We start from the raw sequence: 17,490 nt of genomic DNA, 5'->3' as shown, positions 1-17,490 counted from the left end.
CACGTGTAGAAAAGAACCTCTAGTTTCGAAAACACAGAATTGGGGCGACGAGTGTGCTCCAGTGTTTTCAGAAGATTCTCGCTAAGACGTGTCATGTCGCCCGTTTCACAGCCAGAGCCCGCGTAAAGTCTCGCGTGTTCGTTTATTTATTTATTCAGAACGCTTCGAACGCTCGTCACTTCATGAATACAATATTAGAACGCTTCCGTGGCTGCGGTTCCGAAGATTCCGCGAGAAACTTCCCTTCTTCTTATCGGTCTCGGTTTCGGCGCGGGGGTGGCGGGCGAGACCGCGAGCACCTGTTTGTACCCGCTTCAAGACGCTGCCGCTTATAATGCAGCCTCTCTCGAGAATCGTGCGGAGCGACGCGAAATTTTCAAATGGCGTTGCCCTCGTTCCGCGAGTCTGGAGAAAAGTTTGCCAATGTAAGCGGAGTATAAAAGGAGACTGATATTAAGAGATAGAAGAAAGAAGTTGGAGGGAAATCAAATTTCAAGGAACTTGGAATTTTGTAAAAATAGATCTCTGGACTTCACTTCTGACGGGGGAAGCTGCGATTAGTTATACTGAAGTTCGAGCTCAATGGTTTGGGATTATAACTTGAAAAATCACTTTGAAGAATCACAAAACAGAGAAATAAAAAAGAAACTTAATTCCAGTTACTGTCTCATGATGGATACAATAGGCGACACACAATTTGAATCGCGGTTCCAGAATGGATTCCTTATATTCTAACACAATTTCTATGCTTGACATTTTCACCTAACCCAATTACTATACCTATCATGTTTTCATTTAATAACCTGTAGCAAGATAAAAGGAACACCCTGTAGATCCTCAAAGAAGACAAGGAGAAGCGAGTCATCCGCAAGGTTCGCAAGATTGAAGGAATCATAAGCAGATCCGCGTAGATGCACCGCGTCATCGTGGTCCCGTGACCGCTAAATATTCCAGCTGGCGTGAAAATTTGCTGGCTCCCCTCTTGAAAATTTCATCCGCTCCCGTGGCCGCGCGCGCGCGTATTACGCGCCGCGGAAGCGTCTCCGCGGCACCGTCGCGCGTCGCCCCCCGAAATTGCAAAGTTTTCGCCCGAGGAGCGGCGCCTGGGAACGGATTTCGTTATGGAATCCAAGAAAGCCGCGCGACTCTGCACCCATACGAATGCGCCCCGACGCCAGGGGAAAGGGAGAAATTCGTACGGTCGACGATACAAGCGACGTCGCTGGAACTTGGCAGGATTCCGATATCGTGGCCCTGTCACGCCAGACAATTCGAATCTATTGATTATACTCCAGGCTGGCTTGACTTTAATCCGCCTCCAGTTTCGCGTAAATATATCGCTGGCTATATTTTACATTTTGCCTTAACCTCGCGTCGCCCACCACGCTGGATTTACGCTGGCAGCGATTTTGTGGATCCTAATTTCTAGGCTGAGGTCGGAGCGTCAGAAAAGTGGTGTCTGTGTAGCGATGGTATGATTCCACTTTGAGGCTTGTTTAAAGACAGTAGATTATAGGTGTGTTAAGGCTTGAGACTTGTTGAAATTAATCAAGGTACTTGGATTCAAGACACTTGTGTTCTTCTTAATTCCCTTGAATCAGTGAAATAACCACCTACTCCTACAGCCCTTCTAAGATTAACTTGTCTACACTAATCGAAGACGATCGAACAGTGATGACAATTCAGTATTCCAAATCTTCCCAAAGACAGTGAAATAACACCACAGACGTTTCCCCAGAATTCAGTATTAACATCCAAGGGAAATATGTGTAGAACGAGACTGCTGTTAATTGTATAGACTCAGTCGGAGCAGAGTAAGCTTAAGCAGCTCCTCGCGATTGCGTCGTCAAGGTTGGAACAGTTAAATTTGCAATCTGCTGACACAGAAGAGAGCCCGAACAGAACGGGATGCGTTCTCGGTTGATTTTGAGGAATTAACGATGTTGGCTCGGCGTAAACCGCTATAGATCATCGCCCCATCCCCCCAGAACATCCCCCATCCACAATCCCACCTAGATCTCTCCATTTTTCCTTAACCAAAGTGTCTTCCCCCAGCGTCTAAACTGCCAGCAACGACTTCTGCATCGGGTAGGATCGGTGCACTGCAGTCGTAACGCGAGGGAATCGCTTTATCGTTTCCGTGATTCGCGTAAAATTCCCGCTGAAACGAGAGGCCAGAAACGGCCTTAATTAATTTCCTCTAGCCCGTCGAGCGAGAGGTTTTAAGGGCGATTAAAGGAGGTCGTTTGCCCCGATAAGAGTCGAACGCGATAGGAGATTGCGATCAACTACCGGACAACTATGGCGGGCGAGGGGGGGGACGAAGGGCGGGGGTGGGCAAAGGATTTCAGTATGCCGTTAAACTATCCTCGGGGGCAGATGACGCAAGAAGAATTTTCATTATGCCGCAGCGAATACAATCGGTGCGGCAATCAGGCCGCTTCACCCTCGGTTTAAACTCGTTTCGAGAGTCAATAATGACTCTGTCCCTTTCCATCCCACGCGACCGCCTCTCGGCCACGTCTCCTCGCCCGGCGACCCTTTCGTGCCCTTCGCCAGGGAGTAAATCGTGAAACTTGTTTCTGTTAATGCCTCGGCGGCAACGTCGGGCCACTCGAACCGGCGTTTTGCAAATTGAGCCCCGCGTCGTCGAGGCTCCCTGGCCCCGAGCACGATCGCGAGAACCCTGCTAGTTTCGTGACGAAGATTGCGCTGCCCGCGATAGACGACCCTTTTATTCGCGGCGAAGTCGAATAACAGACAAGTCGTTTGGTAAATCACTCGTATTTGGGCGATTCCTGGCTTTGCTTTCGCCAAATTCTTCGGGGAGCCGGGTTTAATATTTGGTGATGCAGAATGCATTGGGTGAAGTAGGTATTTACTGCTGGTTGAATGGCGGAGTAATCGACTTCGTGCAGTAGCTGATACTTTGATACCTTGCTCTGCCAATTTTGTTCCAATTTTCTTTCCTGAAACTCTGTTATTTGAACTCTGCAGTCCTAATTTGTTTTTCTAATAAGTTCTTATTATTTTTGTAGGGAGAACAGGACAAACTAGTACCCTTTGAGTTTAAAATAATTACTGAAAATGATATTCATAGTATTGTACAGATAAGTGTATTCTTCTTATTCAATTTTTGTAGATGTTTTCCATAGTATTGTTCTGTAAATTCAGTTCTTGAAACTTTATAATGTTCCTTCTTTGAACTGCTCAATACTCAGTATATTATTCAAGAATTTCCTCTTCCTGATACCTACACTTTGAGGTTTCCATATACATTCATTATTTCTATACTTCATAGCAACTTAAATTAGCAATCCATCATAACTTATAAATACCCAGAGATTTCTTAAGCCCAACGTATTAAGCAAACGAAAAGTTTAGTTCGCTAAGAACTCTCGACGAGCAACTGCTTCGCCGAGTTTAGCCAAAGGTGTCGATTACTGGGTACTTCAGCCTCAGCAGGAACGAGTTTTAATCGATTCGACGACGATGAGTTATTCGTTCTTCCATCGATTCCCTCTTTTCCCTCGAACGGGAACGAGGAAACGCAAGAACATCCGCGGGCACGTCAGATCGTCCTCCATTGTGATATTCAGATCAATGCCAATGTCCAGACCGGACTTTTATCGGGACAGACGAGAGCCTGGAGGATGAAAAAGTGCCGTATCAACGTTATACAGTGGCCCGGATTATTCCCAGGCCCTTTGAAGCGCCAATCAATTATGCACAGCGAATGGAGCCACCGTTGCCTTTTTTTTCCCCCTCCTTTGTTCTCTCGCCAGCCTCCACTTTCTTCTCTCATCGTGCCTGCTTTTTCCGTTCACCCTCTTCCTACTCCTATTTTCCCCATTTCCCACCCCCCTTGTATTTTCAAGCGTATCACAAGCATCGCCCCAGTTCGTGTTATCGCGAAGGAGCGAGGCCCCCTGTTTACGCAGGTAATAATTATTTTGCGACGGTGCTTCCGTTTCGTTCCGCCTATCGATCCCCGATGGGCCACGATTTTCCATGGGAAAGGAATACTGCAGGACCTTAGACCATATATCTGTGGTTGTAAGGCAAAACGACCTATGTCACACTTTCAAAAAATTGAAGTTGAAGTCTTAATTGACATTTGGAATAAGAAATCTATATTTTGAGGAAGAAGAGGGCATTGAAAGAATCTTTTTCACCTCAAAATAAGGGCTCAGGAAGACACGAGTTCATGAGATAGTACTGAAGCTGAAAACTTTAAATGCTAATATCTCGAAAATAGAAATATGTGACTTAGGCTGTTTTCCTTTACAACCATAGATAACAAACTGCTTGTAGCTTCTCGTAGACTGTGAGGGTCGGTAGCATCCTGTCTAAGCGTTTGGCGCTGTGTCAGCCATTTTGAATGACTATCTTCTGCCCAGTGTGACATCACACTTATACTTGTTTATTTATTTATTTATACGAGTTAAAACCCTTTGGTAAGCAAAAATACTGAACGAATTTATACAGAACCATCGTAGGAGGCTAACAATCGCAAAACATTGTTTCTAAAAGTAGCAGGAGAAGCGAAAAAATTGACAAATCTACAGAATCGACCGACATTAATAAATATTCTATTCAGACTATTAAACTAGCCCTAAACTGTTTTATGAGATTCAGGTCGCAGTAATAGTTATTTTTGATTAGCCGAGCTCGTGAATTTTCTATACATGCACTATACACATGCCGTGTCTAGTAGTATATGGCCTAAGTGTAGGACAGGGTCGAGATTATTTTCCTATTGGCCACTTTCACGCCCTCCGCTTCGGTCCCTCTTCATATTCCCACTTAGCAGACCGACAAGGACCTGTTCCCCTGAATAACAAATGTTTTTCGGGCCGCAGTTTGCCCTCCCCTTCGTCCCCTTCTCACGGCGACATTTCTGTCGAAATGGCGCGAAGGGTTGCGAGTGATCGAGAGAGAAAGAGGGAAAGAGGTGGGGGTTGAATAAAATTGGAGACTTGGAATATTTCGCCCTTGGGAGCAGTGGCCATTTTACGCGCCATTTCAATCCGTGACGTCGTCATCGAGAACACCCCTCGGACGAGAACGTTTTCGATTTTTTTCCACCTAACTCCCCTGGCCGTTCTTCCCATCGCTCGTTTTTTTTCCCGCGTCGAAATTGAAGCGTCGATTATCGACTCTTCTATGAAAGGATCGATCTTCTGTGGCGCGTCCCCTTTCTAGCGACGCTAACTCGTTCCACGTCGCTATGAAATTTCAGTTTTTGTGAGGCCTAGAGGATCTAGCGAGGTATTGGAACGTGATAGTCAATGAGGGAACGTCGTTAAAGATGTTAAGCATCTAGCGGTTTTATGGGGCTGACAGAGAGTGTAAAAGACAGTCAGCGTTGAGAGGAGGATGTTGAGGATGTCGAAGAGATGTTGGTTTTCAGAGGAAATCCTAGACGCTCGATGGAGAAGAATTGAAAGCTGTAGAAATGAAATTGTCTCCCCCTTGAGATGGAGTTTATTTTTCGACGTGTTTCAAGAACATGTGGCTTGTTTCCTATCACAGAGAATTCTCGTCGCTTTTGCACCTGCTTACTCTGCTTGTACACATCGTTCGAGTTTGCGAGTTATTCGATTTCAATTAGGAGATCCATAGTGGAATTCGAGATGTTTGAAATTTTGGACTTTGAAACGTAATTGCATTCTTATTAAGGTAGTTCCAAATGTGAGAGAAGGTTATTAAATCTTTAGAAGAAACAATTTTCAAACTACACCTCAGCGACACAAAAACCATTCCTAACAACAAAAAGAAATTCTACCCTTATATTTTATTCCACCCTATCTGTACAATACTGCATAAGAGTTAAATACAGTGTTCAGAATAATTATGGAATCTACTGGTTCACCTAATATAAAACTATATAGTAGAATAAAAATAAAAAATAAAAAACAGTAACATACATGTCACTGTATTAATCCAGTAAAATTCCTCTGATCTTTCATATCACACGAGCACTCTCAAACTATATCATGCAAAACTGCACATGCTCCTCTAATTACCTCAAACATTCCAAAAAACCTGCAACACAGTAACAAGAGGCCATCAAATCCAGGAAACCCTAAAAGAAAGGCGCAGTAGACAAAAACGCAATCGAACGCCTCGAGGAGGCGCCCACAGTAAAACATAGAAAAAGGTAGGCAGTAGGAAGCTGCAAGCGCGGCAATATCAACTTTCGTCGTCGTAAAACTTTCCAGCGGTGACGGCTGACAGCTGTCAATGACGGGCGAGGCCGAGGACGAGGGTGGCCGCGGTTTCCCACCCTCCTCCACTTATTCTGGCAGCCAGCGTCCCGATCCCTGCGTCTGCGTCGCCCGACGACTGTCAAAGTGTCAGGAATCCGCAGCGCTATTCTTCTTCCCCGCGCCGCCTGACAATAATTTACTTGGCGCCCCGAAGATTCCGCGCGGACTGGCGCCCCCCCCTCCGCGCTCGATAAAAAGATAACGAATTGGCAGGATTCGGCGGTCGAAGGACGAACAAAAGGCAACCGCGAGAATGTGCGCAGGCGGGGGGTTCGAAATCGATCCCCTTTGATCGGCGAGTCCGCGAATCCTCTCGACTCGCTCGAGCGTCGAGGGCAGAGGGCAGGGGCGCAGGAAGCGAAGGGACGCGACACCGTGGGCTACAATGTTACAGATTTGCCGTGTGTTGTCGCGCATCACCCTTCCCTAGCCCCCGCTCAGCTTGTTCCCGTTGCGTCACGTCCGTCGACGCCGGAAATAAAAGCGCCGACCAGTCGGCAGCCACGCTTGTAGTAATGGTTAATAGCCGATGTACGAGGATTTCGACCAATCTCGAACGAGCTGCCCGCGAAAAGAGCTTTGGTCGGGTGGACAAAAGCGAGCGCCCGCGATATTTGATCAGAAGCGAATACTGGGACCGTTTAAACGCTCTTGCGATCGTTTGTTCAACATTCGGACAGAAGGGTGAGAATTCGGGTTGAGGACCTGTTTGCCCTGTCGCGTACAGTTGAGGGAGCGAAATGCGGGGATTCGGAGCCTCTGTTGTGGACTCGATGCGAACGCGATGTGGTTAGAGTGAAGTTTAGATTGTAAATGGGGAAAGAAGAGTTATTATTATTTGTTTCGTAGATTAAAGGGTGAAGCACCCTTTGTGGAGAATGGAAGATAAGTATGACAGAAGAATGTAACATTGGAAAAATTTAAATAGCAATATCTACAGCTGCCTAGAAGCATATGATTGTTCGTATTTGAAACTTAACTATTGAAATAGAGTCTGGTAGACTCCATGTAATGTAACTTTTATTACTGATCTCGTTTAAATGTAAAAGTCCTTATAATGAAAATTGTGAATGTGTCGTACCTCGTTTCTACATCACAGTTAACATTGTATTAATTTAATAAATGTGTTGGAATTGGTTTATACTTTTAGGAAGAAAGAAAGGCATTAAAAGAATGATTTCACCTAGAAATGAGGGATTAGGAATACACTAGTCAATAAAACAGTACTGAAGTTGAAAACTTAAAGAAAAATATGTGACTTAGGTCGTTTTGTCTTACAACCACAGACATTTGGATATACCCACTAGTACAAAATATATATTGCCAACCTTGGTTGCTTCCCTTGTAAATATTACTGAACACAGTGCCAACCTACAAACCCTTTAACATCAACAGGTTTGAATCAATGTCCTTGTACCTAAAAATTGGGTATCCATAGTTAAGGGTCAATATTAGATTTTCTGTAAGAGGAAATTCTTTCTGAAGATCAGTATGCTGAAAATGGCCCCCGCAGGAATGCGACTCACGCTACTTTTCCCTCTGATAAATGATATGTATTAGAGCCGCGAGCAGTTTATAGCCAAAGTTTCGGCGGTCTGTATCAACAGTGAGCTGCTCCCAAGGGGACGCGATTCAGCTACTTAATCTCGCCGAGGCTGGGTTGTATTGGCGAATGTTTCATTCGCGCCTCGTAAATCTACGTTTCCCGCGTCTAATAGCAATTCGTACGAATTTTCTCGGCCCAAAGTTTATCTCTTGATACCGCTTTTGTCCCTGAAGAGAGCTTCGACTTCCAGTATAATACAATTTCCAGATAGAGAATCATAATTTATTTTATATTCGACGGGAAACATTGTCAATGTGTTTGGAAGGGAGCCGAGTGGGAAGTCGAGGATGGGGCTTAGGGGTGCTCGAGATTCTCCCCTTTATATGGATTCTGATTGAATACAAGCAAACCTCGGTGAAAGAACATTCCAATGGATGGTAATACGCAGAATAAAATTTGATAGCAATTGACGCGATGGAATTAATCGCTCGTTAGAGTGAAGTGCACGCGTGTAACTATAGCGAAATCGAGATTCTGTTTCCCATTAACGTAATACGAGGGATTCGATGTTCGTGGAGAGGCCATGCGATTAAGTCGAAACCAATCAGACAGGAGACGCGAGGCTTGACATTCCCGAGTAGTAGAAATCATTTCCACTCAGACATTAGATTAATCTGTCGGCTGAATTACTTCGCTAATAATATGTATCGATCCTCGTTGCGAAAATAGTAGCAGCAGTGCAATTACCTACATTTATCAACCTAAAAGGAGTCGAAGAATAGCGGGACCTTTTCTCGTCAATTAAATTACCCGTATAAAATGTCACTTCGTTTCCGAGGGACGTACTATTTTCGGTCGGCGAGAATATTCATGGAGCTAAATAATTGAAAAGTCTTGGGAGGCTGAAATTTCCGGGAACAGCTTCAGTTTCCTCTTCTTTCAGCCGTGGAACGTGGTCGGTTCTAAGGCGCGTTAAATTTCTCCGCCATTACTTCAATTTCAATTCGCACGGAGAGGCAGAAGTCGAGTCGTCATACCTTCTGCAAATAGGAATTCATCCGATAGATTGTATACTATCTAGCGATTCGATCTGCTCTATTCAAATCGGGCCAGCCTGTCTCGAATCTCCCGCGGGAAGCGATGAGGCTCCATTGTAATCCCGAACTTACGGACTAACGATGTTGCCGCTGATAATTACTAGCACGACGACGGAGCTTCGATAATGCCGCGCTCGCCGCGATATTGAAAACAATTTATCGACGAACCGATGCTGCATCGGTGCCTCCTTCAGAGCGCTAGACCTTGTCAGGGACTGAACGCAACAGGGTCACAGACACGCAAATGTTAACCTTACGCTGTCGAAATGATTTGATATCGGCGGATCGTTAATTTGGAATAGGTGTTTGAGTGATAACAGAGTTTTTTTTAATGCTTGGAGAAAGTAAATCGTTACTGTGTACTCGTTATGGCATCGCGATTTGTTAGTCATTTGGTAGTAATGAGCTGATACTGCGTAAGATAGGAACTTTGAAATATTCAAATATTCAAATATTCAAATATTCAAATATTCAAATATTCAAATATTCAAATGTTCAAATGTTCAAATATTCAAATATTCAAATATTCAAATATTCAAATATTCAAAAATTCAAATGTTTAAATGTTTAAATGTTCAAATATTCAAATATTCAAATATTCAAAAATTCAAACGTTTAAATGTTCAAATATTCAAATATTTAGATATTCAAATATCTAAATACTCAAACAGTCAAAAATTCAAATATTTAAATACTTTAAATTTTTAATCGTTTAGCTCTCCAATATCCAAATTTTCTAATCCCCAATTTTCAAGCATTCAATCTTTCAAATCAGTATTTAAATATTCAAAATTTCTAATTCCAGATCCACAATTTATGACTAAATTATTCCTATATATTAATATCTATTTTAATTATATTATACCCAACTCTACTATAATCCATTTCCTTTTCTTATAAGCCCAGACAATATTTCCAAAAAATTCCTAAACCTCAAAAAACCAGTATCGATCTTCCAGCAATGAAATACTCTCCTATTACTTTCCCTGGCGTCCCATAAAGCGGAATGCAAATGACCGAGGGAATAGCACTCTGGCAGAGTTTTCTCACCAGGTGCCACACGCGTTTTCGCCCCATGAATTCTTACAGACCCGTCGCAAATATCGTCGCGGGCATCGAAGCAATCAGAGTTCATTCCCAGCCCGTATTATTTCACGTGCAATTCCATTTCGAGATGAAATAAAGTCCTCTCGGAACGTTCGCGAGCTTCCGCCTGCCGGACGAATTAATTTCACTTCGCCCGACTTTCGATCGATTCCGCGAAATTAAGTCCGCGGACACGGCTGGGGCGAGATTTCAATTTTCTCCTGGCGAACGGATGCGCTTCGCGTCGCGACGCCGTTCTCCGCGTATCGCTGATATATTCGACGCCCCGAGAAGCTAACGAAAACTAACGATCCACGTCGCGTCCTCGCGTTATCTTCGAGACGATAACAAGATCGAGTTTTTCGCCACCGTCGACTCCTCGGCGCGATGCTCAGCGACGTTCGTTCGAGATTTTTCTCGGCGAGGGAAAAAAAGGGGGGAAAAATGGCGTCGACGTTGGTTCGAAGATTGATCGACGAGGCCGGAAGAGGAACGAGTGCACGCGGCCACGGAAGATCGCGTGCCAGTCGTCTTAATCAAGAAATTTCGGGGCAGGCCACGTGACCCGCCATCGCCCCCGCCGCGGCATGAACAGGGTGTATTTTGTCGTGGGCCATTTCTGGGGTAAATTACAGCCACGCAGGAGTCGTTACGGCTGCTTGAATGCCGGTGAAATGGATTGTGCCAGGGATAAAGAATGAAAAATTGCCGCCACCGGTTATATCGCGTGTATTGTCCGACGGGTTTTCTGCGGGATGGAGGGAAAAAAAATGGAGGAAAAATTCCATTTTTCGTTAACGTACGCCGTAGTTGTCGCGCGATTAATACTTGACGAAAGTTATCGTTATTACCAGGGAACATATTTTGATATCTATCTTTCTGGCGGCTCGAGATCTTTACTCTTTGTTACCATATTGATGCCTTCGAGGTACCGTGATTCCATCTTCTATTGTGGGATTCTATTGTCTCTTTAAATTCTTTAAAGAGCCTTAACAGAATTTTATATATCTTCTTGTGTATTAAGTAGAAAAAGAAGGACTGTTCAGGCTGTAATCAGCCTTCAGTCAAACTCAAAATTGTCAGTCATGTGCACCTATACTTATTATTTCTCTTCGTCGTATGTTGCCTAACTATGAAAGAAAGAAGTATCTACTAAAATATGTTACTGCTATTTTTCGCTAAAATAAGACACAAAATGTTCAAAATTATCTAAAAGTACAAGAAACAATTTCACATTTTTCTTAAGCTACTGCTTTTTTCCATAGTTAAATCCACAGACAATATTCCTTCACTAGCCCCTGCCATCTATTTTTCAAATTCAGCCAGACCTGCCCCCAGCCCTCAAATATTCAAGCATCACCACTCACAAATAACCTTCCCCAAGAAGTCCCATACCTCAAAAAGGGCCGAGCCATCGATCCCCCGCGAAGGAACACGAAAATCGACGCAGAAGAAGTCATTCGTCAGATCAGCCCCGCGTTTCGTGGGCTGAAATCGATAGCAGGTGGTAGTGGATCTCTGCGCTCTTTCCCTCGTCTCACGAGCCTCTTCGTCGGCCAACCTCCTGCGGCATTTATTTATTTCCACGCGGTTCGTATGCCGCGCGTTGCCTCCCCCGCGTTTCGGTTCGCAGGAGCGAGGGGTTGAGCTGGTGGACAGGGAAGAAGGGGACACTGGAGGGTGGGTCGCGCGATTCACGACGGGCTCGTAAAATCCGCGGGCGAGACTCGAAATCCGTAATCACAGTTCGCACCAGCCGCCCTGGCTCGCGATGGAGGATCCCACCCCCGAGGGCAGAAGGGGGATGGAACGAGAGGGAGAAAAAACGAGCGAGTGTTTCGTGGCGGGCCAGCATCCTTCGTCCCTCGCGAGATCGAATCTCCCTGGGCTCCGTGGCGCGCTTGTGATGCTGTTAACGATAAGGCGAGAGGACCACGCGTAAATATCCACCCCCGCGTCCGAACGAGACTCATCGTTCTTCTTTGCGGTTTCATTTCGACTCAGGGAAGGTCCTAGGCGAAACAGCGGCGATTTTTTAGGAGGCAGAGGGTACCTTGTTCTGGGAGACAGAACTTGAAATGGGTGTGTTGGGTTGCATCGCTCTGAAAAAACTGTAGAAAGTTTGGAAAGGGAAGATTGTTGAGAAGGGTGAAAAGGAGGTTTCTGTTTTTGTAAAATTGGGTGGGTAAATACTAGACAGGGGATTTTGATGCATTTATGAAAATTTGGAACTTGCAGGAAGTTATAAAATGCATATAATATTAGATAAATCATTAAAATCATCTCAAAGATGTCCAAGATTACATACTACCCCTGGCAAAAAGTTTTCGGTCAAACATAACAATATGAATTTATTAAAGAATATTGAGGTTTTTGAAATGAAAAATGCTATTGTATGAATATAAAATATATAGGAATATTAGATTGTATGGTAGTATTTTACATTTTCAAAAACTTGAATATTTTTAAATAGTTTCGTATTTATGCAGTTGATCGAAGACTTTTCGCGAGGTGTAGTAAAGATCACGCAATGTCACTCTGTGAACGCTCAAGGTTACTCAAAACGCCTAACAGCTCACTGTTTTTCCATGGAAAAGTGGGACTCAACGCCTACGCGACGCCACGACAGTGTAAAAACCACCCTCTCCCGACGCCGCAACAAAAACTTTCCAAAATGACACGCGTCAATAGCAGCACCCCATTTCTAAGATAAGCAATGCCGAGAACCCTTAAAACGTTCTCGTCTCGCTTTTATTATTCCACAAAGCCCTCGAGCGAAAGTGTCTCCCCACCGCGAGGGATGAACTCTTTTTCTTATTTAGCATCAAGCAGAGACGCATCTGTTCCTTGGATCGAAACCATTTCACGAAATGTCGCTAGGAAGAAAAGGTTCGAACCGAATTTAATTCGATTATCCTCCCTTCGAAGCTGCTTCTTGGTTTACGTGTAACTGTCCCTGTTCGTGATAAGACGCTGGAGTGATTGGCACAATTGAGCGAGTCAACATCTAGACGCCTAAGAAACGACAAAAATGGCTTCTATTTGCAAAGCTTTTAGTTAAAGACTCGCGACTTGGTAGAACTGGGTAGAACCTCGTGCTCGTTCGTCAGCCCCCATGGGAGGGTAGGATTCCCCGTGGAACAATATTTTTCCTCGTTCCTCTCGTCGGTCTACCCAACTGAAATCTAATTAACCCCTCATTAAGGCCTGCACGCCTCCGTCGAACGCTCCTTTTATTTATTTATCGCCCTGGCTCCTTGTTTCGACAGGCGTTCGTGTCGTGACGCAGGCTCGCGCGCAAACGGAAGCTAATCAAGTGTCGCGCGAGAAACATTGCCAGCGAAAACATTGTTCCGACGATTGATTTATTCATCAGGTGTCCATGTTCGAGTCCCGGCTATATTTTCGCGCACGACGATTAGGCACGCGATGCTGGTTTACGATTGTTCTTTTCTACGAGAAACGAAACCTGAAATTACTGCCAGTGACAGGGCCTTGTTGCTTGGAGAGGAATTTTGCATGACCATTTACTCGCATGGTATTCGTATCTTATAACAGAATTTCTTTTATGTTTACTATTGTATATAATACACTATATACACTGAAAGAAAATTAACAAACACTTTAATAAATCAGTTCCTCAATAATCAGAGCCCTTAAACCCTAGCAATTAATACAGCGACAATAAAAAGAAAACAGTGCAACGTGCATCGCAACAATTTTCACAGTTATCTACCGATATTTCAACTATACATACAATACCGCTCATAAGCATTCGAATGATTTCACAAACTTAGAAAATTACAGAATTATTGGTAGCAACCGATGCTTACTGCTTAAAGTAATCATTAATCACTGCAAAATATACAGCTACCCTAATAATTATATACTTAATATTAAGATATAATAATACGAAATAAATACAAAGAATATATATCACTTACCTCAAAGAAACCTGAATTCTTCTCAACATGTGACACCATTCGAACGCTTATGAACAATACTCTAAATAAATCTGTGAATCACTATACCTCAAACCCCCACTCCACTTGAATTCATCCCTCTCAGTCTTACATTTCCCACCACTATTTCGTTTCCCTAGAACAACCCCTGGAATAGAATAGATCTGGGCGAGGCACACGACGCGCTGTCGTAAAGAAAAAGGACGAGGAGTCGACGTAATATTCCTCGAAGTAATTCGGGACAAATCGTGGGGGGCCAGGGAGAAACAAAGGGGTCAGGATCTGTGCAGGAAGGCGAGGGAACGCGAAAGTAAGGGTTGAACAGGGAGGCGGCTGGAAGGGCGCATAACCATGGCGTCGGGATGGGAATTCCCGGGACGAGATAATCCCGAGGGCGAAGCGAATTTCCGGAAACTACTGCTATAGCGAGGAAGGGATACATCCAGCCGAGTTATCGACGATAATCGAAACCCGGAGACGTCCCTCGTGCCTCGTTCCTTTCTCTCGCGTGGAACTTCGGCCACGGGAGTCCTGGCGAACACCTGACTGCGCATTTCGACCGGAAGGGATCCATTTTTGTGGACGCGTTTCCGAAAACCAGTCGCGACGACTTTCCAGGAAGAAAAAGGGACGCTGGAGAAGGGATTCCAGCTGGGCTCAAATTGCGAAACTTTTCTCTTTGGCTCGGATGCTTCTGCCATTGATTACTGGTTTTCTTTAGTGCTGTAGTGAATTGTGGATAAAGGAATGGCCACTTTAGGATGAATTTAATAAGGGAACGTAATTTCTCGTGGGAAGCTGCTTTAATGTCTTGAGTTCTATGGAGAATTTTTGGAAAGTATTCTTGTTCTCTCTCTCGGTCTTTCTCTCAATTCCAAGCTACATGTAATCGATCAGTATTTAAATGACTCTGATTTCTGAAGTACCTCACCTGTAGCAAAAATAACGAAATCGCGCAAAAATAATATATTAATGATATTTCTTCAAAAAGCTTCTAAACATCCAAAAGAAAAAAAATCTCTACTGTTTTCTCCCAATGAACAAAGATACCCCTTTAATTTTCACAATTGGAGTGTGTGAATTTAATAATGCGTCGTAGTCTTGAGAATAGATTCCATATAAAGAATTCTATTCTATTCAACATAAATGAAAAGGCTAGTGTGACACATTCGACTAAATTTCTTTGCATCGTCTGTTGCAGAATGCACGTTTCCACTGAGATGGGAGGGCACCTGGTTCCAGAGCGGAGTCACCCACCCGATTGTCATCTCCAGAAACGAGCTGTCCGGCAAGGGCAGGTGTCTGCACAACGAGGGCGACAAGTTCCTTTTGGTGAACCAGTGAGTTGACTTATACTACTAGAGATTCTACAAGTAGTGCGAGTCAGTATGTCTGGCTGAATAGATGAGAGTGAATGATCAATTTATTTCTTATATCTGTATAATTGAGAGCATTTTTAGAGTGCATAGAATGAAAGGAAATGAGAGTGAGGGAGGTTTAATATTTTAGTGATGAATATTTGGAACAGAGAAGAGTATCTTTACTCTGAGGTGAGTATCTTTTGATGCGTGGAAATTTATGTCCTAGTACTCGAGTAGAATCATTCAGAGACATCAATATTATGTCCCCAAAACTATTGAATTTAAATTTCCAAGTTTGCAACTTGTGAAATTTTGAACCCTTTAATTTTTCGAATATTCAACTTTTTAGTCTCCTTATACAGAGTGTCCCAAAAATAGATGTCAAACTTTGGTATCGTATTCTATTCTTCCTAAGGATGAAAAAAAGTCTTGTAAACATAGATTTCCTTAAGTTTCACGAACACTTCTTTCTCAAGATATAAACGCTTCTTACTTGTAAGGGAATATTTTAGAAATGCCTGTATCTTCCTTAAAGAAATTGCTGGAAATGATTCCCTTGTGCAGTAATACACGCTTTGCATCGACGTTTTAGTCTGTCGAAAATTGTCAAAAGCATCTGGTATATTGCGAATTCTGTCACATACAGAATCTCCAATAGGAATAGTTCCTGGACCTCTCCTTATGTAACTTTTTTTCATCCTTAGGAAGAATATAATACGATATTATTTCTGTGACAGCCTGTACACTTACTTCAATTTCTAAAATTCCAATTCTTGAAAACCTGTATCTGATCTCTAAATAATTCCACTTGGTACAAGGGTTAATCCAGAACAAACGCTCATAGACAATAGACCCATCAAGACCACAAAAACCACCCCAAGGAATTCGAACGCTTTCCTGCCATTCAGCAAACAACCTTCGAAAACAGAAACCTCCATCAGAATCCAAGAAACGTCATCACGGAATTTCAAAAGTAGATAATCGTTGGAATCTCGACGGAAGTTTTGGGCGGAAAAAATTGAAGCCAAAGGGAGAGACGTGAACTAGTTGAAAAGAGGCGATACGTCTGGGAGTAAGTTGAGCCCCGTGGGGGTTAGAGGGGATTAAAAGCGGGGTTTGTCATGTGAGAGTAGGGGGTGGGCGGCTCAGAGGGGGTTGTAGTCGTAGCTCCGTAGCGGCACACGCGAAAGAAGGAAAAGGAGGCGTCGGGGGAGCGTCGTTTCGCCGCGTAATGCTCGTGTCACACGAGCTGCCCGAAGTTTTCGTGGAGATTTCTATCGGGCTCGCCTGGTAAAGTGTCCGATCGATACGTCGACGAGCGGGATAAAAAAGGAAGCCGGAAGTTCCGCGGGGTTGAGGTGCCGTGCGACACGGGTCAGAGGAAAAATATTAAAGTTAATATTCTCTTTGTAACGTCCGATCGAATTAACCATATCTTTCGAGGAAAAAACCTGTGACTCTCGAATAAAGATTCGTGAAAACAGGGCCTGACCGTTCTACCCCACGCGAAATTCGACACAATGCTCCCTCGTTATCAGCCCATTAGTAGATTAACTCTTTCGCTGGATACCGTGTACGATTTTCAAATATCCATACCTGTACTGTTTAAAATGGCCTAGGATTGAGGCATTGAGGGTAAAAGTAAACTAAGCCACGTTTTGTTTGAAGTCGAGATAGTAATATTAAATTACTGTAGATAAACCCTTTTGTTATCTCTGTGAACAGATTTCGTTCTAATTATTATAATTGAAATCCTTCCTTAGGAAGAGTGAACTTTATATCAAACAGACATTTCCAAGATTTATACCATGTTATCTGGCAATGCCCAGTGTATGAAAACAAACGTGAAATTCGAGTACCAACGCTCTTCAAACGCAGTCTGTGCCCTCTACTTCACATCTCAATTCAATTAGTCTAAACAAAGAAGTGTAAATATTTCACAAATTCCAAATGTAAAGAGAAAGTATCCAGATACTTACGCACGTTGTTACACGTATCCAGAAATATAAAATTCACTCCCATTAGCATAGCCTCCACACGATCGATTGCTTAAAACATTTCCACGAATTTCACGCGCGACGAACTTGGGTCTCGTTATACGACGAGGCTAGCCCCTGTTAATCCCGACTCGTCGCCTAACGAGAAAGGAAGGAGAAAACAACGAAC

The 17,490-nt window shown here is 43.6% G+C and overlaps 1 protein-coding gene and 1 long non-coding RNA gene across 3 annotated transcripts in view; one reads left to right on the top strand and one right to left on the bottom strand.

The window, feature by feature from the left end:
- LOC143181706 (uncharacterized) overlaps positions 1-17,490 on the bottom strand; it is a 203,523-nt gene that overhangs the window by 87,628 nt on the left and 98,405 nt on the right. The gene's annotated exons all lie outside the window — the stretch shown is intronic.
- LOC143181646 (uncharacterized) overlaps positions 1-17,490 on the top strand; it is a 222,409-nt gene that overhangs the window by 148,881 nt on the left and 56,038 nt on the right. The window contains exon 3 of the mRNA XM_076382174.1: positions 15,165-15,303. Coding sequence (XP_076238289.1) covers positions 15,165-15,303 — 139 coding nt within the window. The remainder of the gene's footprint in view (positions 1-15,164; positions 15,304-17,490) is intronic.

Source organism: Calliopsis andreniformis, chromosome 1, assembly GCF_051401765.1.
Source record: "Calliopsis andreniformis isolate RMS-2024a chromosome 1, iyCalAndr_principal, whole genome shotgun sequence".
Lineage (NCBI taxonomy): Eukaryota > Metazoa > Arthropoda > Insecta > Hymenoptera > Andrenidae > Calliopsis > Calliopsis andreniformis.
This window is presented reverse-complemented; position numbering and strand designations above follow the sequence as displayed.